This window comes from Pistacia vera, unplaced genomic scaffold (genome assembly GCF_008641045.1).
Source record: "Pistacia vera cultivar Batoury unplaced genomic scaffold, PisVer_v2 Contig570, whole genome shotgun sequence".
NCBI lineage: Eukaryota > Viridiplantae > Streptophyta > Magnoliopsida > Sapindales > Anacardiaceae > Pistacia > Pistacia vera.
The window spans coordinates 790,407-814,555 of NW_022196413.1; the positions used below are offsets into that span (position 1 = coordinate 790,407).

Here is a 24,149-nt window from a genome sequence, read left to right on the forward strand (position 1 = left end):
TTTTTTTAAAAAAAAAAAAAAATCTTTCTTTGATTTCTTTACTTTGTTAAAGATGAATAATTAATGATAAATTAATTAATATAATCGTTTTGGTTTTGGCATCATACCAGTCATTGGTACAACAATGAGAGTGAGCGAATATATCGACAGCCGACGGTAGTAGGACCAAAGCGATTGCTTTAAACCTTGCCTTTAAAATTCATTTCAACTTTCCACAACCATCTTTATTCCTACCACTCAAGCAATAACATTATTTGCTAAGTTATGAATTAATTTTCACAATTAAAGTTGTTCCATTTTTGCTCTGCTGTCATGCAAAAGAGTAAGTAATTATACAAAGGAGTATTCCCAATAAGGCTTACAGGGAACTGAAATCAATGAAATTCTTTGAAATGGGTGATAGCTTGTGTTTTAATTAATGGAGTAAATATGGTAAATAGTAAACGCCATAAATGGTCATTGTTGCTATTTGGAAAGCATTGAATTGAGTTAGGTGATGAGGTTAAATAGTCAAGAGAGTAAGTGGGTGGTGGGTGCTCTCCACGTTTGGTAATTTTCCGTTGATATCAAGGTTTTGTAACTGTAGGCCTTATCGCAAGACCAAAGCAAAATCAGTTTCAACCTTTTCAGACTGTATTTATTAAGTGTTATAGTTCAGAAATAACAAGTTTCTCTGGCAACTTTTGGCTCTATTTATGTTAAGCCACAGCACCTGTGGGCCTTGTGGCTACTGGTGGGGTTTCACTGTTCTTGATTCTTCATGCTTATCGCCTGTACCAATTCAATCTGGCTTTTTATCTGCTTAATTATTTGATTATGAGGGTTGGGGACATTTTTGTATATTTATTATTATACACAATTGGAAGTCTTAATATCGTCATATTGACGCAGAAGCCTATAAATATCCTGGAACTATTTGATTTGGTATTTATTTGAATTTAGAGATTGCAAATTGCTCATGTTTAATTCATTAATTTCAAAATTATGTCGTCATATACCCAACAATATTGGGCTGAATCTCTTGTAAACAGTATAAATTCAATGTATGCATCAATATGACAAAAGCGGTTTTCAACATTTTACGGCGGAATTCAGATGTATGCAATATGCTCTATCTATATATTTATTTATTGTAATGTTAGAAATGTAGTTTTCATTTTGTTTTGATGTCGTAATAACAATAGTAGACTGCTTTATTTTCGTATGTATTCGTATTAATGTTGCACTCCTGAAACTAAAGATTTACAGATTGCTATATGTACTCGTTTGACAAGTTCGTGTATTTAAATAAGGTGATATCTTAGAGTATTGACTAAAGTCAATTGTCGGTTGTTTAATAGTAACAACTAATTGATGAACTCTTTTGTTCCTAATAACATGGATAATTATATAATCAATCAAGCGTGCACTCAGCAGTCAGGACAGCCGATAGAAGATTGGGCGCGACTCCAGGGTGGTTGACTCGTGAAATAAAAATATATCAGTAATTGGTTCAAAAGTCTTCATTTGTCCATTTCCTCTTGGGGTCAACCCATACAAACCTTGTGTAAACATGCAATAAAACTTGTAGATTTGTGGCATCAATTGGGTCTGATCAACAAAGTAGCATACTTGTAATCAGCTGTGTTTTCATCCTTTAAATGCCCGATCACACTCATCCCATATACCATTTTTAGCTATATACAAGAACATAAGTTTTGAGAGATATTCCCATGCCACTTGAAACTCTATAATGTTCATTATAACGTAACGTACAGTTTCTTTTGCAGTATAATGTATAAACATACTATAAAACTGAAAACTCGTGAGTGGGTCGAACGGAAAATTGTATATGTAAGTGCAGTTGATCAGTTGGTTCATATCGAGTTCATTATGGGAGTACTCCTTGCACATATAAATTGTGAGAATAGCACCTGCGCGCTGTGTAATTAGCAGGTAGTTTTAGAAGGACTAGCAAGTAATGCAGATAAGGGGGCCTGTTGTGACCTGAAACCGCAACCTGCTTTGTGTTCATCGTAAGATTCTTCATAATTTATCGAACAAAATAAGGTTTTCGCTTTCATAAAACCTGAGAAACGTTTCATTCAATAATTAAGAATAAGGACGCGAATCTGAACAGTCTCATGCAAAAAAGAAGATAAAAATGAACCTAGATAGGAAGCGGCCATTTTTATAAAGCATCTACCTTGAAAATTATTGCCTAAATTTAACTCCGCTACTGAAAGTAGAGTTATTCCTGAATAACAAATTTCTAATTAATTGGTCTGTTTTATGTCGTTCCGAGTAGAATAGAGATTTGTTTTATTATAGACGACTTACCTCTCTTTATTATAGAACTTGGCTGTAAACAGTAATAGAATATGCGTTAAACATCGTATGTAAGGGGAGCTTACAGGATACTCTTATAGTTTGAGAACATTTAATGTGCGGGGCATATAACTTGCTTTGCGGGTAGAGTACAATTTAATTGATAATAATTTTGACGTCTGTGTCAATTAAAACTTATTTATAGACTTCGGTTCATGTTTCATATTACTTGGACGATCAAGTCAAACAGCCAGTAGGTTTTCTTTTACATAAAATCTATTAATAAAAAATCTAAATTATGTTGTATGATCCTGACACTGACAGGGATTGGTCAGCAACTCGATTAAGATCCAAAACGAGAGGCTATAGCTACACTTGAATGGAAAAATTGTTTCTAGAGTTTTGTTATAGTTTTTTTTGTATTTCAGTGTCAAACAACTCTTCCAATAACGAAGTTCCCAATTTATATTCAGGTGTTAAACAGTTCTATTAAGACGAGATCTTTCAAACTTTAATCAGTTTAGCTTTCTTTCTTTAGTAGTTTGAACACGTGGTTGGTGGTGGGGTTAACAAGAGCAAGTCAACGTTGTAATTACAAGGTCAACTAGTTGACATGCTCGGATATGAAATTTTAAAATTATCAGAAAACACGACTTCCATCTATAATTAAGCAATTTTCCATTAATTAGCTTGGACTATCATATATTTTAATATATTTTTCATTGTCTTTTACATATGGTAGAACTATATAGCCTAGCTCTACTTTTTTGAGAGTGGCCAGTGGGTACGAGCTAACTTATTATAAAGCAATATAGTAATGAATGATTTAGTAGGGTGAATATGAATGGAGAATTGGTGGGAAGCGTACAAGGCAGGCAACATCCTGAAACCTGCAATTTCTGTCCACTTGAAAAAGATGATGATGATGTGATGGTGTGTTTTAGTTGAAGAATATTTTCTCTACCACTACTTTTCCACGGAAATTAAATGGTCTAAATCGGCTCCTTGTCCTTGGGTGATAGTCATTTAGAACATGATTACTTACACAAACAAAACCCAAAACGTTTTAAAACAGTGATATAGATATGATATCGTTTATGGAATTTCTAAATTGGTCAAATCTGAAAATGCAAACATTACAGCCTATCAAAACACCAAATTATAACATGTCATCAATCCACTCACTACTGCTTGTGGAAGCATTCATCGTGCTGTGTTGGGGGGGCCTAAGCCTAATTGAGTACATAACAATGTGAATTTCCTGGCTGTCACGTACGAGATGAGGATTCATGGCTTATTTTCTTTATTTTGCTTATTCAAATACACGGACACAAACACAATGCGTGGTCCAATTTTTTAGTGCTGCCCAAACAGTTCAGATAATTTAGCACTAATTTTATGAGATTTAGCTGTGAGTTTGATAATTGGGGGCCACAAACTTGTAATATTATTTGGTTTATAACTGGACAAATATCAACATGCTATTGGATAATATATTAAATTTAAAAAACTATAAGAAGTCAACTCAGACACCCGTTTCATCTAAAAATATATATAGTGGCCGACCACGACATATTGAAACTGTATTGTAATTAATAATATATATATATATATATATATTATATAATCTATATAATATATATTATAGATATATACTATATATATTATTGACTTTGAATATTAAATGCCTTGATACTATTGAAATTATCGAGGAATGTGTTTTACATGTTCCTGTAATAGTCTACTTATATTTAACGAATAAGATAGATTGATAAATTCTTAATAACGTTAATATGACATCTTGTAATGGTTAGTCTATTAATACAAATATGACATATTATGGAAGCAAGACTTATTACGAATGAATAATGCAATTGAAATATCACGTTGTACGAGAAAAGGTAGTAAAAAATGTGTTGTAATATTCTTATTTATATTCACAAAACCATGATTACTTGCCTGATAGTAAGACTGAAGAATGGTTCGAAGAGAAACCACGCACTCTTACCATTAATAATGATTTTCTAAAACACGATGACGCCAACCCTGAAATGTTGTCCAATTCCATATTTATAAATTTGACTTTTTTGACTTTCAATTTCAATGAACCCCGGTAATCATATCAATTTGCAATTATTTTTTAATCAAAAGAAATTTGGTTAATTATCATAAGTAATTAGAAGGTAAATATAATGGGTGTCCCATAACTTAAGGGAGTAGCTCAAAGAAGGGATGTGTTCACCCACCAAATCCTGAAATCATATACATTTCAAATCACATGATACGCCCTAGAATACAAAATCCAGAATAAACACCAGTAAACAAAAATGAAAACAGCTGTTATAATCTTTTGCTGTCCATTAACCTTTTGGCCTTCATAAATTAACCAAATAACACAATTTCAGCTCAAACCATATTCCCTAATATGGTTTGCAAAAATAGGGTATGAGCAAAGAAGAAAACATCACGTAAATTTGCCTCAACAATCTCATGACTGACTTTTGACTAACTTCATTTATGCACATCTTTCTGTACCCAACCCAGGATTAAAAATAAAATAATAAAGAAAAAGAAGCAAACCCTCCAAGTTCACCAAATGCATACTTTTTTTAACTAACCCACAAAAAAAAAAAAAAAAAAAAAAAAAAAAAAAAAAATCCTATATGTCAAGCTAAAAACTAATGGTGTCTTGTGTTTGAACTTCGGAGCGTCACACCATGCAAAAATTTTGTATATCCAAGTAAACTAAGTTTTCCATCTGAGTTTCTAATCCAATCCTTGAGATATGCATAAGCTGAAGGGCCAACATTCAATTCCTGCAGTAATGAGTTAAAACAGAGATAAATCACAAATGCGGACAAGAGCACATCAGTATCAAGAGAGAGACTTCAAATAATTTTGAAATAAATTCAGCATACCCGGGCCAATTCTTCAATCGAAATGACTCGGTTACCCTCTAGCTCAAAATGCTCAAAAGCAGTAGAGGCTATCTGTTCCCACCCTTCAAGAGCCTCCAGTTGATGTGTGCTGATTGCAGCTGCACAAAACTCTTCAAAATACATTTTCCTATAGGCAAGTGATTCCATCTGAAGATTGAGTGATGCAGCACAGTGAGATACATACAAACAAATATTTTAGCAATATTGAGTTAAATGCAAAACATAATAATAGAAGGAACATGATAAAGATCCAGATGTGTCAAAGCTATATACTACAGTATAAAGCAAAATCTCTTTGAAATCAGAAAAAAGATTCACAAGTTAAAACTTTTCATACACTATGGACAAAAACTTAATCATGAAAAATCATTATAGCAATTAAAACATAACTCTAGTAAATAATATAAAATGTCATACCGCATTAAGAACATCAGGAACCCTTGACTCCCTCATAGCGTCAGTTGCATTTCTTCCTAAAGCCTGCACCATTAGTTTCTTATAACCATAATTACATCTATATGAATTATGAAGAATAAAGACCACTGAGAAGAATCTAGAATAGAGTATCAATTAAAACAGATAAGAGCAGTAGATAACCAATCTAAAATTATCAAGAGATATGCTTCCATCTTTATTTGGTTCCAGCAGCCTGAATTGTGCTCTAAGATACACCAACTCATCTTCGGTCAAAGCTTTTGAGAGAGCCTGCACTTACAGAAAATACCACGAACATGAGTTGGGACCATAACAGAAAACATAATAATCTCTCTATAATTCCATTTATAAGCTTTTAAGAAAATGGATCTCTAAAACAGAATGTATACTCAAAACTGGTCATTTTATTCATTTAAGGGGCCTCTCAATATATGCATCTAAGGAATAATAGTAGGGAATAACTTGATTTTATTTCCGCTAAATAAAAAAAGAAGCTAAGAACCCTGCTCATCTCAATAGGAATAGGAAATTCCCCCAGAATTCTCAATATTAAAATAGTTTATAGTTATAAAGCATGTTAGATAGCGTAAATATAGCTTAAACTAACATTGTTCAATTAATTACTACACCAAACTACAATATGATTACAAGCACACAAAGAACAATAAAAAGAAAAGTGTTCACTTTACAAAGAATAATACCTTCAGTGCCGTACGTTTCAAAGGTGTAGCATGGAGGTATGACTTAACCAACTTGTAGATCAATATATCCAAAGGAACAGGCCGATCATCATTGCGCAACCAGGGGTGAGCTACAGTTGGAAAAGTGTTTTATTAGTTCGAAATTATTTAAATAGACCAACCAACAATAAAAACGAAACCTCACTTCTAGGTCAAACCAACTTTTGCTTGCTCAATGATATTATACTTTGTGAAATGAATATCAAAGAATTGAAAAGATTTGCAAAAGCTGTTTTGGATGCCCCCACAATTATATAAAAAGCTCAGTTTAATGCTTTAAATAGATACATTTGAAGCAACCAACAGTTCTGAAATCCTTCTTACTGTAAGAGGGTGGGGCAGTCAGGGCAAGAGAGGGTTCATTTCATTGTCCTAAGAGTATATATTATAGATTCTTTTTTTATCATAAAAGAGTACTACTGGTGAAGCCAAAAAAAAAAAAAAGGGCACGGGCTTGTGGCATTTATACACATCTACCAGTAAATTAATATCCTGAAAAATTTCAGAAAGCAATTTAGGAATTACCAACTTACTTAAAGCTTGAACAGCAGTCATTCGTTTCCTGTAGTCCTTGTTCAAGAGTCTCTTTACAAAGTCCTTAGCCTCAGGCGTGACAGAAGGCCAGGGTAAATCATCAAAGTTGGGATCAGATCTTAGCACTGCACGGAAAATGCCGGACTCTGTCCTTGCCCAGAAAGGTCGGCTTCCACATAACAAGATATAGGTGATCACACCAATGCTCCATATATCCGCCTCCAGACTATAAGATCTATGCAAGACTTCAGGTGCAACATAGTATGCACTTCCAACAATATCATTAAGTCTTTCATCTGCACATATGTACACGGAAGAAAGTTAAAGAATTCTAAGGCATCAAGCAACTGGTAAATCATTAATAAGTAAAAGTTTGAAAGAACACTGGAAATCTAGTTTTGCGATCTAATGACAATTTTGCATGAGAAAGAGATAAATTCTAGAATTGTCATCAATTTTCAGTGCTCAATCAGTGTAAGCATCTCATTTTATGTTGTCAATGCTAAAAAGCCAGCCCAAGTTAGCACATATTTCAAGCTTCGAACGTTATATTCACATTATTAGTAACCTGCCACCGTGCAAACGTATCTCACTAGGATGGGAGTGTCTTTGCAAAAAAATTAAAAGTTAAAAGAGGAAAAAACACAATAGGTAGAAATGGAAAAAAATAAAAATAAATAATACCATTAATAGCATTTGATTGCATTGATGTTAAACTAATACGGGAAATGCCATCACAAACACTGAATTTAATAGAAACCTTTAGAATTACTTTTGTTTTACACGTTACAAAGCAGGGAAAAATGCTTACTCACTAGAAGCCACTTAAAAGGGCATGAGGTAGATATTACATGTAATGCACCATAAGTGAATTAGCTTCTACTATAATGATAATTGGGCCATTGCTCATAGGACACGTAATTTACTATGATAAGGGCAAAATCTTAAAAATTAGTAGGTTTTTTGTGTTCTCCTATTATCTCGGATGGGAATCAAGTTCTGGAGTTCATGAACGAAATTGGCATTGTTGATAATTTATCCTTTTTCACTCCAAAATAGAAGTACCCAAATCAAGCAACACAGTCAGATATGTCGATAAGTTCCATGACTGTACATGCCACTTATGTCAGCCAAGTATGAAAACTAGTTGTGGACCCAAGTTTAAAATAAAATTATCCTAATATTAAGGGCCAAAAAAGGAGATTTGCAGATATTATATTCCTTACACAAAATATTATCTGGACACTGTTCCTCGGATAGGAGAACTAAAGAAGCTTACTGGCAGCCTCAATTTGCCAGTTAAATAGACTTTGGAGGGGAATGAAGATTCCATACAATGAAGAGCAATAATATGGCTGAAGTTCATCTTACCTGGTCTGATAAAGTCAGAGAGACCAAAGTCAATAAGCTTCATATCAGCATCATCATGTCCAGAAGTAAAGAGGAAATTCTGTTATAATGAAAAGTATCAATTAAAGAATTGCTAAGATAGCAAAGGAGAAAATCCATAAAAACTTGATCCAAACCTTCCACTGGTGTTGGATAGAGAGCAACAAAATACCTAAGTACACAGCTAAAGTAAATAAAAATGAATCACACTCAAACCTCTGGCTTTAAGTCACGGTGCACAACGCCCTGAAGATGACAAAATGAAACCACACTTAGAATTTGCATAACTATAGCTTTTGCATCATCCTCAGTGTACCTTCCTCCCCTGCAATGGACAAGAATCTTCTCTGAGTATTTACATGTACCATTTCCATTATTCAAGTGTCCATTTTGTTGTCCATAGCAGTTCAACTTGTTCATTCTATCTTGCATATAATTTTGTAAGCAGTTCATCAATACTATAATAGAATAAGTGAAGTAAAAATTATTATTACAAGTAATATAATTAAGGGCAAATTGCAAAATCTAAAGTATAAATCACACCCTAACGATAAAAATATTTGAGTCCATTCAAATGCCAGCTTACACCTGACTCCATTTAAGACGATGGTTCTGCACTTAGATGTCAAAGTTATGATACAAATTCTGTATGGAGCCAATTATGATGCCTTAACAGAGCATAGTGAATATTTACCTTGCTAAAATTCGGTCCAGTAGTTCCCCACCTTCACACAATCTGCCATGTGAACAACGAAATCAGTCAGAGCCCAACATTCAGAAATTTGTAACATCCTTTTTACAACACACCCAACCAAACCCCACCCTCCCTGAGCATAAAGGGATTAATCCTTAGACCTCAAGCTCCATGATGCAGGAACAAGGTTATTTTAATAAAATCGTATTTAATGATCTATAGTGAGGCTTGACTAAAGATAAGAGATAACATATTCCAGCAAAAGTGGCCAATATGAAGATTGTTACTTCACACATTGCAGATAAAAATTTCAAAGACAAAAGGAACCACCAAGCATCTTTTAACAATGCTAAAACATATCTCCTTAGCTTACTCTAATAGAAGACAAGAAAAGACATACTCCATGACTATGTACACATTATTCGCATCCTCACATGCATCATAAAATTTGACCAAATTCTTGTGTCCTGATAGCGCTTTCAATATTTTCACCTCCCTACGAACATCTTCGATTGATATTGCTGTTGTCATCTGCCAAATAAATCTTGTCAATATAGATATTGCACAAGCAACACATCAATTATTCATGAATTTAAAAAAAAAAAATTAAAAGCTTTTACAAATTTGGGTTATGTAACAAATGCAGAACAAATAATAAATATCAGGTATGAGCATATATAAGACAATAATAAATAACAGCTAAATTATGAGAGGAAAATGTGAGAGACTCCAATTGCTTAAGAAGTAAAGCATTCAAGGATTGAGCACAAGATAGTGTCCCGTTTAATTCCTATAAATCGCAATTTTTGCATGCGTTCACGTGTTGTTTGTCCGGGCTCGCTCCCTTTTCTTAAGGGTCGGTATACATTCCAAAAAAAGGGTTTCCACATTGCATTTAAATGATATTTTTCGAAATTGTCTCCATTTGAAAAGGCAGTGTAACCGATGTAAAGACCATAATATCTTTTCATTCACAAAACGACAACAAATGAGATCAGGATTAGATATATTTAATGATCAACATACCTAATATGGTTAAACAATAGCTTTTTCCAGTGTTTTTGAAAAACAATCAACATTTACTTAAACGACGATACATATGTCAGAAGTTGACAATTAATGATAAATTGAATCTTAAAACAAAATAATTTCTTTTTCTTTAATCACAAAGAATCAACAAAAAGCATCCAGTTTAAGTTGGCATAAATTACAACTAGGCTAAGCCACTTGATTGCTATATTCACTTGCATAGTATCTAATACTAAGATAATATGTACATGAAATATTTGTTTTGTAGGAATGTAGTAAACAAAAAAACCCCCATACCCTTCTGTTCCTAGGAACTTTAAAATCTACAAATTCCCTAAAGCATCATTGATAGGTCCGCAATTTAGTACAAATGTACAGATCCAACACCATCTCAGCCATCTCATTAGTCATATCGGTAAAAAGTTTTAGCTATCCACCTTCACCGATGTTTACCCTGCCCATCAGATTTGGCAAAATTTTCAATCAAAACCAAAATAAATGGAGCTACAAACTGCACCTCTACCCTTTTTTGCATGAAAGATACACTCAACTTCTTTTCAACCCCATCACTGTTAAAATCATCCAAGAAAAAATCCCAAAAATACCATAGGGAGTCCAGCAAGGTGAATCATTGTAATTGCAAACACTTATCAGCGTAGAGTATGTTATACATCAAGGATCAGCAACATGTAAGTAGTGTTGACTGATCTCAACTCTAATTGTAAACTAGAACAATAACAATATACTCAGAAAGTTTAGTTCTACATTAATGCAACAAGGTGTTGCAACACGTCTTTTAACATTTTTCACAGTGTTTAACACATTGCCACCTTTTTTTGCTGGACATTATGCAGCATGGCTATAGGACATTGTAAGAGTCCTTAAATGCAAAGGACTAAACATATTCCCATTGCAAATATATATGCTAGGGAGGCCGCACATGGTTGCAGATGGATTGCATATTAGACAAAGCAATCTTGAACTCGGATAACTCGTGACTTCCTCGATACTATGCATGCTCGTCCGACACAGACAACCATGTTTTCACCCTTTTCGTCAACATGTTTCACATAAACAATTGTTATCAACGTGTTTTTCCCTAAGTGACACAATGCTAAGGGTGATTTAACTCTTGACTCACTTCCCAAGGCATAACCTTAGAGAAGCTTCACACAACTAAGACTTGTCAGGTACCCCATAAATCTGTCGGATAACGACAAACATGCTAATGTCTTTTGTGAATATCATAGCTAAAAATTATTCTGATCAAATTTTTTCTTCTTTGTACAAAATGCCAAACAAGGAAATACAATTCAATTAAAAAGAAAAGGCAGATCCACAAAATCCCCTGCCACGTGCAGCGTGTTTTAGAATGAACAACCAACTTCTCGGGAAAAGCCGATCAGAATTCCATGTCAATTTAAGAACACAAACCAAAATTACCATTATTCTCCAATATGACTGGTAAATACATAACTTCATTTACTAGGCATAACTTCTACAACTTACATCTTGCATTGATTTGCAAAAATTTATAATTTTGCAATTTCCAAGTTCTAATGTAGCACTAGCATTAATCAACTGGTCTCCTGACAATCACATACAAGCTAAAGATAAAATATCCAATCATTGACATCATTACAAACCATTGGTAAACCATTTTCACAACCTGATAAATGCACAGAAATATACCTGCAAAAACAATAAAACAAAACCCCAAACATAAAGCAACAAGAGTATCTCATTCAAACCCCCAAAACGAAGCAGAGTCCACTGAATGAATTAAAGCAATAACTACAGTTCTGTACAACGTCAATGGCGATGGATTAAGGTTTTTTAACAATTGAAAGCGAAAATTGAACGAAACAACAAACTCATAGTAACATTGTACCTTGGCTTTGGAAATGATCTTAACAGCAACTGGTTGATCTCTAAGCTCACCCTTTTTACCTCTGGCAGAGCATGTATGACCAAAATGTCCTCGCCCTACTTCCTTCCCTAGTTCGTACTTAGCTCCGAAATTCTTACCGTATCCGAAGCTCTTGTCAAGAGACTGCTCCTGCTCCGCCCCGAAATCCTCAGGAATTGTACTCTCCTTGGGCTTCCCGCTGCCAAAACGCTTAGCCAAAGAAGCCTTTATGTGCTTCGCCGGAGACGGTGGGGGGAAAGGCCTCCGAAAGAATCTCCTCGGCGTAGATGTTCTTGCCGGAGACGGGGAGACGCCAGGTGGCAGTGGACTGGCCGAGGAGCCGTGAGGAAATGGACTGGGCCACGGACTAGGGTTGGAAGTACGGCCAGGTGTGTACTTGACAGGCAGGGAGCCATTACCGGGAGTTGACGGCCGGAACGGCGTTTGATTTTGATTGGCGGATACAACCACGGTTGTTGTGTTGGTTGTATCATTTTCGGATGTAGGAATGGTCTTACCATAACACTGTCCCATCGTAATAAATCTTGAAGCGGCACTATGTCCGATCGAGACTCAGTCAAACTCCACACATCGGACGGAACAGAATCTCCCACACGGATCTGATGATCACCGGAGAAAGAGTATATTATAATAGGAGAGAGATCTACGCCGAGAAAACGATAAACGAAGAGAATTTTTGAGTCAGAGGGAGACTGAGACAGACAGACAGAGATAGAAAAAGAGAAGAGACAAGTTCTGTTAAGAGAGAGTGTAACAAAAACAAACACAGGTAGATGTGAAAATTATACGCATGAAGGCACACAAAAATGGAATAATCCACTGACGTTAGATTTTTTGAATCAGAAATGGAAGGTGAGAATCACTAAGTGAAGGTACATGATTTTCCTATACTAATTCATGAACTATGTGTTACGGGAATTTCGAATTTGTATCGCTTATTTTTTTGGTAAAAATATATCTCAATGTATATTTCTTTTTTCTTTCTCCCTCTATTGTTTACAAACTACTTTTCATTTTGTCTTTTGCTACTTTTCTTGCCAATTTTTTAATTAGCAGGACACAGTGGTTTTCTATCTTCTGTTGTTCAGACTACACATTGAAAATAGATTTTTACCAGATTAGTTGACAGACGCCTATGTTATACACGTGGCATTCATTGGGCAGAGAGTGAGTACAGTAAAACCATGGACTCAGTAGTACAGACTCTATAGAGAGAGTCCATTAATAGGATTTAAGAGAATCTGCACAGCCTGGTCCGAAGGTTCTAAATGAGCGAGAATTCTGTGCTTCATATTGAAGACAAATTTATCCTAGTTGGCTGTATTATAACCGTCAATTCATTAATTTTATAATCAAGGGTAATATTAATGGATAGAGCTTTTTTATGCATAAGTGGATAACACTGTTTTGTTGAAGAATCTCATATAATTTGGTAGGTTAATAAATTCTACTTTACTTCAGTATATCAAAACTACCATAAATAAATTTGGAATTATAATCCAAAGAAAGGGTAAAGATGATAAGGATGATGATGCAACCCTTGTAAAAAATTATTAAAACAATTAAATAATATAAAATTGATAATAACTTGTTTGAATACTAGATGATGGTGACGAACATGTTTTAAGCCTTGGGGGAATTAAATCATATTTAATTTGTGGAAAACGAGATTAATTTTTGACCACCCATGTGTACATTAAATATGAACAAGTAGGTGTAGAAAAACATTTTAATTGCAGCTGTAGCTCCTTTGACTTCATCAAAGGAATAGATTAAATTATTCATTGCATTTATACTATAATGTAAAAAATTAAATGCATAATTTATAAATACACCAAGAGTAAACCTGTATTGTTGTTGAGTTAGGTAAAATACTTTGAACCAATTTTAATACATACTTAAAAACAGCCTGGAATTATTTATTATTTGGTATGCATTCAATATGCACACTGTTTTAAACATATTTAAAACGTTATAACCTATAAAAGAAAAGAAATATATATATATTTTTTTTTTTTTTCATTAAAATGAACGGTTTAAAAACTTAAATAAAATATAAAGACAAATTGGCAAATGAAGGCCCAGCAGTAAACATTCACTCCCCAGACTTAAAGCCACTTAACTTGGTCAGGGTGGACGAACAAAGAAATTTATTGCTATAAATGAAGAGAAGTAAAGCTGTGAAGGTTGACGTGGTGCATAAGAAACTTGAAGACTTAAAATGATAAGAGTAGGATTTGTTTTCTGAAAATGTAGAATCACGTAATAATCATATGCTAAGAAATTAAAGGTTTTAACAATTGTAACCTCCAAATAGAATAGCTCCATTTGGGTTCATTTATCAAATAAAGTAAATCATCATTATGATACTCACACCATTTGCATTACTTTTTGCCTAGTTAGAATATGCTTTTATTAATCTAAGATCGTTAAATTAGTGATTAAAAGATGAGATTAGGCTAACATCAACCCAACTTTATTCTTACACCATACTGGTTTGTGGTTGATTGATGATAAGTGATTTGTTTTTTCGAGAAAAAGAAATTAAACTAATGTTCATAACATCATTAATTAATGGTTGGTAGCAAGCGGAGTTAGATATTTTCATGATTAGGCTAATGCTGTAACATTAACATTAAACAAGACTAATTACCTAATTTAGTTGACCCAATGATGAGACCCTTCGCCACACTGTTAAAGGATGCAATGACATGGACATATGATATATCCACTTTAAATTGTATTTGAGAGTGTGAAAGCATATGATTCTATAAACGAAGTTGTTATGTGTTTGTAAAAATAAAACTTACAAGAACCTTTATATTAGAAAATCTAAGGAAGGAAAAACAAACGCACTATTTAGTGGAAACCATAATCGATTAGGCTATTCATAATTGTTGCCCTGGATATAATCACCATGGTCCCTACTCCCTAGCCATAGTAAATATTGACACTGTGACGAAGCAGAAGGATTCAGTTCTACTTACTGGGCGGACCCATCATCCCCCAGAGTTTTTTTATTTATTTTAAACAATCGAAATATAATTTTGATAATACTTACAGGCTACAGCAACTTCTAATGTCCAATTTATTAGCAGAAGCCTGACATGCAATGTTATTAGGCTTAGGACCATAAAAAAGGAAAATGTCATGACTCATGCCAAAACCAATTAATGTCAAGGAAGCTGGAAGCACGAGGTCGACGTCGTGCTGCTGACCCATTTTTAGGCGGTTGTTATATGAGCTTCAGTTACACACATCTAAAAGATGGGCTCAAGCTAGGTGGCCCATTTTCTCATGTTAATGTCACTTTACCCATAACTCTAGCCCATCAACATTAAAAACCACATCTATGAAAGGATGCTTTCGATCCAAAATCAGTCGTTAAACCTATTCCATCTATTGGATTTGATAATTTATCAAAAAATTCAAATAAAACGGCATAGTATGAGATTGAATTGATTTGAGTTACGTAGACTTGTAATTAGTTCGGTTAGGAGTTGATTTTCACATATTAGTTTAGATTTGGATTGAAAATTCTCGAAATATGAAGTTTAATCTATCGATTCCGATTGCTTAGGCTAACTTTAACTGCTATATTTAAATGCCTTCAAACTTAAAATAAGGAATCAGATAAGAAGTTTATTCTAGTTGGTGGTTTTGTTAGGCCATTACTTAAAAGCATAAATGGGTTCACCTAACCTGAAAGTGGTATGTGGGCTTGTCAGATTATTTTTGGAGTAGCTTGAAAGGAATTCATATAGCACACCTTAGAGATAATGCCTTATCATATATATATATATACTTTGACGACAAGCGACCATATGTAAAAACTTTTTGACTGGCAAAGAGTTGGTCGGGTGTTAGGATCATCATCGTACAAATCCGCATATTTGTTTCACCAAAAATTCGTACAACACAACATCTTGTCACTTGTGAATCTACAAGGGGGTTGTTCTGGCTGTGCCGTGTACGTACTGTACATCAGTACGACTGCTTTATGATCCGATTTCTGGGTATGATCATCATCTTTAACACCTCAAATGCCATAATTTCGATCAATATTTTGACGGGATTATCTGGCTTCATTGCTTGGTCCTGTTGTTAATTACCACAACATTATTAATTTATGCATGGAACTTGGCTTGAATCCAAAAAAAACACAAGATATATAGAATTCCTAGCTATTATACAGAAAAGGACTGCTATGAATATAATATTTGCTTCTCATTGTCGTCATTAACTTTCCTTTAATTTGGAGCATAATGGCCAACCTTGGAGCAAAGGGCCAGAAGTACAATAGCTGAACCAGTCAGCATTAAATACTCTGGGGGTACGTTCGGTTTATTATTTTAGATAGAATTTTGAGAATAATATTAGATAGTTGAATATGAGAGTATTACGAGGTAAAATTTAAAAATTTATAGAAAATCCCCTAGGTTTACTAATTTAATTAAACACCCAAACATATAAAATGAAAAAAATACCCCCACCACCTGTAGTGCTAGATTCCGGCCACCACCGCCGGAATCTGGCAGGAAAATCACGTTACAACACAGATCGGTCTGATCTGTGTCGTAACGCGTCATTATGGCCTTTTCTAGCCAGATCCACCACGGATCTGGTCGAAAAAGGCCAGATCTATGGCTTGCTGTGGCCGTCGATGGCCCCGAAAAGGCCAAAACGATGGCCATCTTTGACCGTCAGCGGCCGTCGTTTTCGGTCAACGACGACAATTTATAACGACAGTCATATCCACTGTGGATCTGGTTGGAAAAGGCAAGATCAGTGAATTACCGGCCAGTTCCGGTCGATAATTCACCGTTGTGGCAGATTCCAGCTACCATCGATGGTGGTTGTCCGAATCTGACAAGTATGGGTTATGGGGGTGTTTTTGTTATTTTTTAAACTTTTTTTAGGGGGTATTTAATGAAATTAATAACCTTATGGGGTCTAAAAGTAATTAAAAAATAGGATAATATTTCTGGAATAATATGCCAAACATTATTTTGGAAAATAGAATTGGAAATATGGGCAGAAATAATAAGCCAAACATGCCGGCTATTTCCTTGTGAAATTTTGCTGATTATGTTATTAAAAAAATATGATATATATGATGCTGTATAAGAGTTTATAGTTTATCCCAGCTTGTCTTATAATCTGTCCAGTACAGCAGTATGTTTTATTTGGAGCCTGTACGTCTTAATCAGAACAAAATGTTTTCAATTGGGAAGACATTTGGAGACACCGGCCGTAAATCTAATAGGTTTCCGGCAGTAGAACTGACTTGAAGAAAATTAGATAGAAAACTTCCAAAAAATATGGCAAATAAGTAAATAGTTCCAACATTAATTATTTCTGTTTAACCAAGCTTCGACTCAACTTAAGAAATTGATAAGTGGTGAATTAAGCACCCAAAATTAATTATTTGGTAGCTTATAGGTTAGCACCCCTGCAATGCAAGTTGTGGAAATGCCTGTGACTAAAATGAATAGCAGCTAGCAGGCAACACGACACACGTGAGCCGTGGAAAATGGTGGACCATGTAAAACCACCGTCAAATCAACATCCACCGGAGGAGAAGTAATATCGTATTGCTGTATTTGCATGATTTGCATGGCAATGTTCACATGCCCCGCCTTGTTTTCTACTGTACTATGTTCATTAGCTTGGTATACAATCGGCTCCAACATTCCCGAACTTGAATTCAAGAAATATACAACTAATGGAGAGGAATTTATTATTATATATCTATATATATCTTGGTTATTATCCATCAAAATAATTGTATTGGGATTAGTATTTTGATGGTGAATGGTCTCGTATGGGACCATAAGGTTCTTTCTTGTGTCCCAATAATTAGTGACCCTTATTTAGAGATATCCTTCAAAAGGGCAACTTACTTAAGAAAGGTTACTTGTGTTGGGAACAAGAAAGGAACAATTCCCATGTGACCATGTGATCACTGTAATGTCAGGGCTGCCAAACAAAGTACAAAACAAGGAAAAAGTACGCAAATCCACACTCTAAATACATCCAATTCCTCGTTTACAAAGCGACTTAACCTGTCCCGGCTTGATTACTCAAAAAATTGATCCTTCAAAATCTCTCACCAAACTAAACAATTCATTCCAACAACTTCAGAATCTAATTAATCTATCACTCAAATAATATCGACAAAGACATATACAGTGCAGCTCATGTACATGATTTAACATTTGCGTAGTCCTTTAAATACTAAAATTGATGAGTTCAATTGAATTAATGAAGATAGAATATTAGTTGTGAGTACTAAATGTTTAATTAGAAAAGAATATGGCAACAACTTCCGCTACTTGAAGTGGAATCACTTGATACCCACTACCAGTAAAAGATCCAAAACAAGTATCGGATAAAGACCCGTGACCCATGTACCCAAATGAACCACCTTATTATTCACTCTACTCTGTCTCTCTCTCTCTCTCTCTCTATATATATATATATGAATGCAAACAAAACGTAGTTAAAAACCCTTCATTTTTACTTTACCAAGAACGTCCAAAAACAAAACACACACACTCTCATGTATTGTCTCCAAGTCTCCAGTTGTCAACCGGCTTTCTCTTCCGTGTCAAAAGCCAATAAATTCTTCACCTTTTTTAATTGTCGAAAGAGCAAACAAAAAGAAAACAAAACAAATGGCAAACCAAATGTCTTCGTCATAACCATATCTACTCTCTCTTTAACCAAAATCATTCATCTTCTCTCTTTCAAGCAAGCTCTCTCATCGTCTTCTTTCTTCTTCTAACACCCGCCACCTCATCTTTTCTTTTTCTCTATTATTATTAATCCTTCCTTTCTCTTCTTATCAACTCTTGTCTCGCAATCTCCTATTCCATCTCACCTCCTGTTATCATTGCCATTACTAAATTTTATTCTTCAATATTTCACAAAAAGTAAACTAAAGTGTGTCAATGACGCGACTCTTTCGATCTAAATCTTGCGGACTTGTTGGACTCACGGAGTTCAATTCCGCTCCTCCCACTCCATTCTTTAACCACGGTAACAAAAACAACGACTACGATGATGACGAAGAAGAAGAAGAAGACGAAGACGATGAGGACAACTTCGAATCGGAGGATGAGAATGGTGGTTATATTATTTCGAGAAACCCCATTTCGACGCCGTTTATAAGTCCAGGTTCGAGATTCGGAGGAGGGAGAAGTGAAGGGCAACGTGGTAATTCTGTACCGAATCATCAGAACAGTAACCAGTTCCAGATTCTGGATATTTTGGTGGCGGCTTTGAGGAAGTCGTTGGTTACATGCAGTGTTGAAAGAGAAGATGTTTCTTCGATGGATATTAGTTGGCCAACTGAAGTTAAACACGTGTCCCACGTGACTTTCGATAGGTTGAATGGCTTTCTTGGTTTGCCCACTGATCTCGAGCCTGAGGTCCCAAGCATAGCTCCTAGCGCCAGGTTTGTTGGTGGTTGAATTTCATTGAGATAATTTAAATATATGCTTCAAATGCATTTTCTGAGATGTTACTTTGGAATTTGATATAATCAAAACAGCATCTAATCGCATTGCTTCATTGATATTTATCATGAATTTTAAGAAGGGAATCTGGAGAATTTAATTTCATATGACAAAACCCTCATTAATTCATAAGTGCATTGGTTCCCCAAGGTTGATCTTAAATCGTCCATTATGATGATCAGAGTTCTTCTATAGTTGCACAATTCCAACTTAGGTAGTGAATCAGCCTAAATGGAACCGTTGAATTTTGGTTGGGCTTCAGATTATGACCTCATTAATTCAGGAATGCATCAGTTGCAAATTTTATCTTAAATCATCCGTTATGATGATAGACAGTAATTTTCTGTAATTGCACAAACAAGCTTCAGCAGTGAATAAGCCTAAATGGAACCGGTTAAATTTTGTGGGGCTTGTGATTATGACCTCATTAAATTTTGTTATTGTTATTTTTACTGGTTTACATGTATATTCCTGATGTATCCTCAACCATTCCAACAAGAAAGAACTCTGCCAGCTGCATTGGTGGGGTTAAACTGTGGAAGTTGTTGTACATCATAATGATGGTTTAATGACTTCTGTATGCTATGCATTTGTCGTTAGTGCTTTCAACTAACTAGTATGATATACTCGGCTGAACTGTATGTCTTGTGAGTAGTTTGCTCTTATTGAAAGACTCGTCTAAAACTTTAGTGTGGATATGCTTTTATGGGATATGGATTCTGAATGACATTGTTGATGTGTTCAAGTGCTCTACTAGTCTGTCTCCCCTGAACTATCTTAACGTTTGTTTGTTCCACCTTATATTAAACTATTTTTAGTCTGATTGGCAGAAGACAGTATTACAGATGAAGCTTCTATTGATATACAGTGTTTTTTTTTTTTTTTTTTTTTTTAAATCAAGAAAATTAAATTTGCATACAAATCTCAGCTGGTCGGTGAGAAAAATATTGTACAAAAATTCTCGGTTACATGGTAGGGATTGCATAGCATACATTTTATCTTAAAATATGGACATATCTACATGTATGTATATTTAGAGAAGTTCAGTGTCCGCATTATTGAATTCAGCTGATTTTTAATGTGGTTCTGGGTATATTTTTTCATGTTATATGCTTATGAAATACATTAGAAGCCATTTTCTGGTTCTTTTTTTCAATACTTGCCTTACATCAACTGTTATATTGCATCACACTTCTTTGTCATCTTATGTTTAACTTACAAGATGCACCATTTTTTTGGGGGTTCAGTGTAAGCGTATTTGGAGTTTCTGCCAAGTCCATGCAGTGTTCTTATGATGACAGAGGGAACAGTGTGCCAACAATTCTTCTCATGATGCAGAAGCGTTTATATTCAGGGGGAGGCCTTAAAGTATGTTTATGCTTGTTCTTTGAATTAAATGCAAAATTGGCATCAATGCTACTTCTTTGATTAATGTTTGCATATGTGTCATGTAGGCAGAAGGAATATTCCGAATAAATGCTGAGAACAGCCAAGAAGAATCTGTGCGCAACCAGCTTAACAAAGGTGTAGTGCCTCATGGAATTGATGTCCACTGCTTGGCAGGTTTGATAAAGGTATTCTTAAAGGATCACATAGTGTGTATTTTGAATATATATGTGTGTGTGTGCACGCATAATGTAAAATGGCAATTAGCTTTCAATTGTCTCATTAAACTTTCTCTACACCACGATTTCATGACCCATACTAACTCTTTCTTGTTCATGATTTGACAAATTTATGTTTAAAGTCCTTTAAAATTATGTTCAATTGGCCCTATGAATAATCATTCTAACAAGCATCTCACTCGCACACTGAATTGGCTTTAGGGTAAGATATTTTGTAGTATAGATATAATTTGAGAGTTTTGCCAGATTAATGAAATTATTTATCAATTTTTCAATAGGTAGAGCTATTTTAACTTTTTGTAATTTGGTTGTGGAATTTTATTGATTGGTCAAGACGTGCTATATTTGGCTTTTAACATGAAAGAAAGAAATATTTGGTTTCTGAAAAGCGGGCCAGAAATTTTGCATTGTTGATTTAGATAAAACTTAATTGTTTCAAGCATAAAACCCCTGGACCTTCATTTTTAGATTGTCTTTTATTATGGTTTATGAAGATTTATTCCGTGATTTACTGGTATATTCCCTTTTTATATAAGTTCTGTATATTCTCTTTTAGTTAATGGGTGCGTTTTTCTCTGATGCTCTGTAGGCATGGCTTAGAGAACTTCCAATAGGAGTACTTGATTCTCTCACACCAGAACAGGTGATGCACTGCAACACAGAAGATGACTGCACTCAACTTGTGAAGTTACTTCCTTCAACAGAAGCTGCTCTGCTTGACTGGGCTATCAATTTGATGGCAGATGTTGTGCAGCATGAACAGTACAATAAGATGAATGCACGCAACATTGCTATGGTTTTTGCACCAAACATGACTCAGGTTTCTTAAAATGTTTTTCAATCATCTTTTCATTTCATCATTCTGGGATGGGATAACATGTCTTGGTGGATTGTTATTGTTCAATTTGGCTCGTTTCTTTATTTGCAAGCACTCTATGTTTATGGTCTAATAAGAGTCTGATTTTGATTCAGATGGCAGATCCCTTGACTGCCTTGATTCATGCTGTGCAAGTAATGAACTTCCTCAAGACACTCATCTTAAAGACCATTCGAGAGAGGGAGGAATCAGCTGCCAAGTCTAGGTTGTTCTCATCATGTTCCAATTCACCCAGTAACAAGAATGATTCACGTTCATCAAACATTAGCAAGGGGACTTCCTTTGGTCTAGCCGAGGATTCTTCTGCCCCTGAAGGTCATGCCATCAGCAAGTTGTTGAGGGCTACCACTTTGGGCAGACTGGGATCGGACACCGAGAACTTTTGGAGATTTGAGAAGAAGAGTGATGAAGAAGAGGAATTTGAATCTGTATCAGGCAGCAGCACACCTGCATTGTGTGAGACGGGGGCAATGACAAATCGATATGAGAATGGAGACTGGCTGAGTTTAAGAAAAGGAGTAAGGAGGCTATGCAGGCATCCTGTATTTCAATTGGGGAAGCCAACAAAGAAGACTAGAAATCTTGTGATTGTAAATACTACAGAAGGGAGTGAGAAGCATGGAAATGATATGCTATACACTTAACGTGTCGTTGTTTGTACCATTTTATATGTTTTTAGAGTCCTTGCTTGAGTAGACAGTGTGATGGTATTAGGATAGATGTTAGTGTTTGGCTAATTTTCGAGTCAAAAAAAAAAAAAAAAAAAATGGAAGTTGCTGTTTGTTTAATCACCCTAACTGATGCTCTAGCCAAATAGACAATAAAGTTTGAGGGGTTATTTGAGTCTCTCCTTGTATAATAACATTTTGTGTCACTGAAACGGGATAAAATGAGCCAGCGTGTGGGAATGCTATTAAGTAGATTGAATTTTTGGCCTATTCCTTAGCGTCTTTCACACAGATTTTGTAATGTGCTCCCAGCTTGAAGGATCACCTTAAAGCTTTCTAGAGAAATTATAAACTTAAAATTTAAGAAGACTCTTCATTTTTCGACAGCTAGACCAAGTGTCTTTGTTTATTGTCTTCTTGGTAATTTGTGTGGGAATAAAGGGAGAAAATTTTGTAAAGGCAGAGTCAAGTTGGCAACGCATTAGGTTTCTTATGGTCAGAATTGTTCCATTCCAGGATTGTTCTATTACTAGATCATGTGCTTTGTTTCGCATTGGCAATGCTGTCTAGTGGCCTCAAAGCTCAAAAACAAAAATTTAGCCTATTTGTCAAGAAATTACTTGAGATTTGGTATGGAGGACCATTAAATGGACTGTAGTTAATGAAGCTTTGTGGCGTGACGTGAACAAGTTTCTGCATGAGCTGGACAGGCAAAATAAGAGCAGTGTAAGAAACAACCCATTTTAATTGGGTTGGGCTTATATTGCCTCGCAGGGCTGGACCTATGTTGACGAGACCCCAGTTAATTTCTGAATTAACCCGTCTTCTCTTTCTTTGATAATATACCAGACCCAAGTTACCCCTTTTCATGTATCACTAAACGCACAAAAATTGGTTATCAATCATTTCCAACATCCTCATTCATAAAATTATTTAATTTTGAATAGAAAATGTTTTGCACAAGTATCATATTGCATGTATTTAACTAATTAATTAAGGTATATAAAAATACCTTAATTTGTATCACTTTCACGTCTCCCAAAAGTAAAACGTTAAACAGATTTTATGAGATTAATTATATAAAGTGAAGATCCACGAGATTACCTATTGTTGTGTGTTTTAACCAATAATTCAATTACCAAATGACTCTGGTGTGGGCCGCAATCTCATTCCAAATATTTTTAATGATAACCATTCCATCTATGAATGTAGAAAACTAAATATAGTTTGGATGGACATGGACTTCATACCCTTTTCCCAACTAATGCCAATTTTGTTTATTGCAAGTAATATTATAATGATAATTAAACTTTGGAATTAACGCTGAGTTTATTGTATTTATTTAATAGATTAATGTTTGATTAGAATGGATTATCAACAGTATCTCGTCAAAGATATGACAAAACCCTTTATTGTATTTTAAATAAAGTTGTTTTCCCTTTCCATTCTTATTAAAATGACA

General features: G+C 34.8%; 2 protein-coding genes across 2 annotated transcripts; one reads left to right on the forward strand and one right to left on the reverse strand.

Annotated features, from left to right (window-relative positions):
• Positions 1 to 4,929: 4,929 nt before the first annotated feature.
• Positions 4,930 to 12,974, reverse strand: LOC116108880 (CDPK-related kinase 3). The gene is made up of 11 exons (XM_031395117.1): positions 11,959 to 12,974; positions 9,439 to 9,569; positions 9,039 to 9,080; positions 8,561 to 8,669; positions 8,327 to 8,405; positions 6,955 to 7,251; positions 6,383 to 6,492; positions 5,844 to 5,951; positions 5,664 to 5,726; positions 5,226 to 5,393; positions 4,930 to 5,123 (listed from the first exon to the last, which is right to left on the reverse strand). Exons 1-11 carry the CDS (start codon positions 12,508 to 12,510, stop codon positions 4,986 to 4,988), a joined length of 1,797 nt encoding a protein of 598 aa, XP_031250977.1. The 5' UTR covers positions 12,511 to 12,974; the 3' UTR covers positions 4,930 to 4,985.
• Positions 12,975 to 18,622: 5,648 nt separating this feature from the next.
• On the forward strand, positions 18,623 to 22,833 carry LOC116109015 (rho GTPase-activating protein 3). Its single transcript, XM_031395270.1, has 5 exons — positions 18,623 to 19,456; positions 20,765 to 20,885; positions 20,972 to 21,091; positions 21,732 to 21,962; positions 22,115 to 22,833. Exons 1-5 carry the CDS (start codon positions 18,951 to 18,953, stop codon positions 22,661 to 22,663), a joined length of 1,527 nt encoding a protein of 508 aa, XP_031251130.1. The 5' UTR covers positions 18,623 to 18,950; the 3' UTR covers positions 22,664 to 22,833.
• Positions 22,834 to 24,149: the final 1,316 nt, after the last annotated feature.

Excerpts from the sequence above, each read along its gene's own strand:
- LOC116108880 (XM_031395117.1), bottom strand. The coding sequence starts at position 12,510 with ATGGGACAGTGTTATGGTAAGACCATTCCTACATCCGAAAATGATACA. Across the intron at positions 5,952-6,382 it reads TGAAACGTACGGCACTGAAG|GCTCTCTCAAAAGCTTTGAC; the intron begins GTATTATTCTTT and ends CTGTAAGTGCAG. Across the intron at positions 5,727-5,843 it reads CTCTTGATAATTTTAGATTG|GCTTTAGGAAGAAATGCAAC; the intron begins GTTATCTACTGC and ends CTAATGGTGCAG.
- LOC116109015 (XM_031395270.1), top strand. The coding sequence starts at position 18,951 with ATGACGCGACTCTTTCGATCTAAATCTTGCGGACTTGTTGGACTCACG. Across the intron at positions 19,457-20,764 it reads AGCATAGCTCCTAGCGCCAG|TGTAAGCGTATTTGGAGTTT; the intron begins GTTTGTTGGTGG and ends TTGGGGGTTCAG. Across the intron at positions 21,092-21,731 it reads GCTTGGCAGGTTTGATAAAG|GCATGGCTTAGAGAACTTCC; the intron begins GTATTCTTAAAG and ends GATGCTCTGTAG.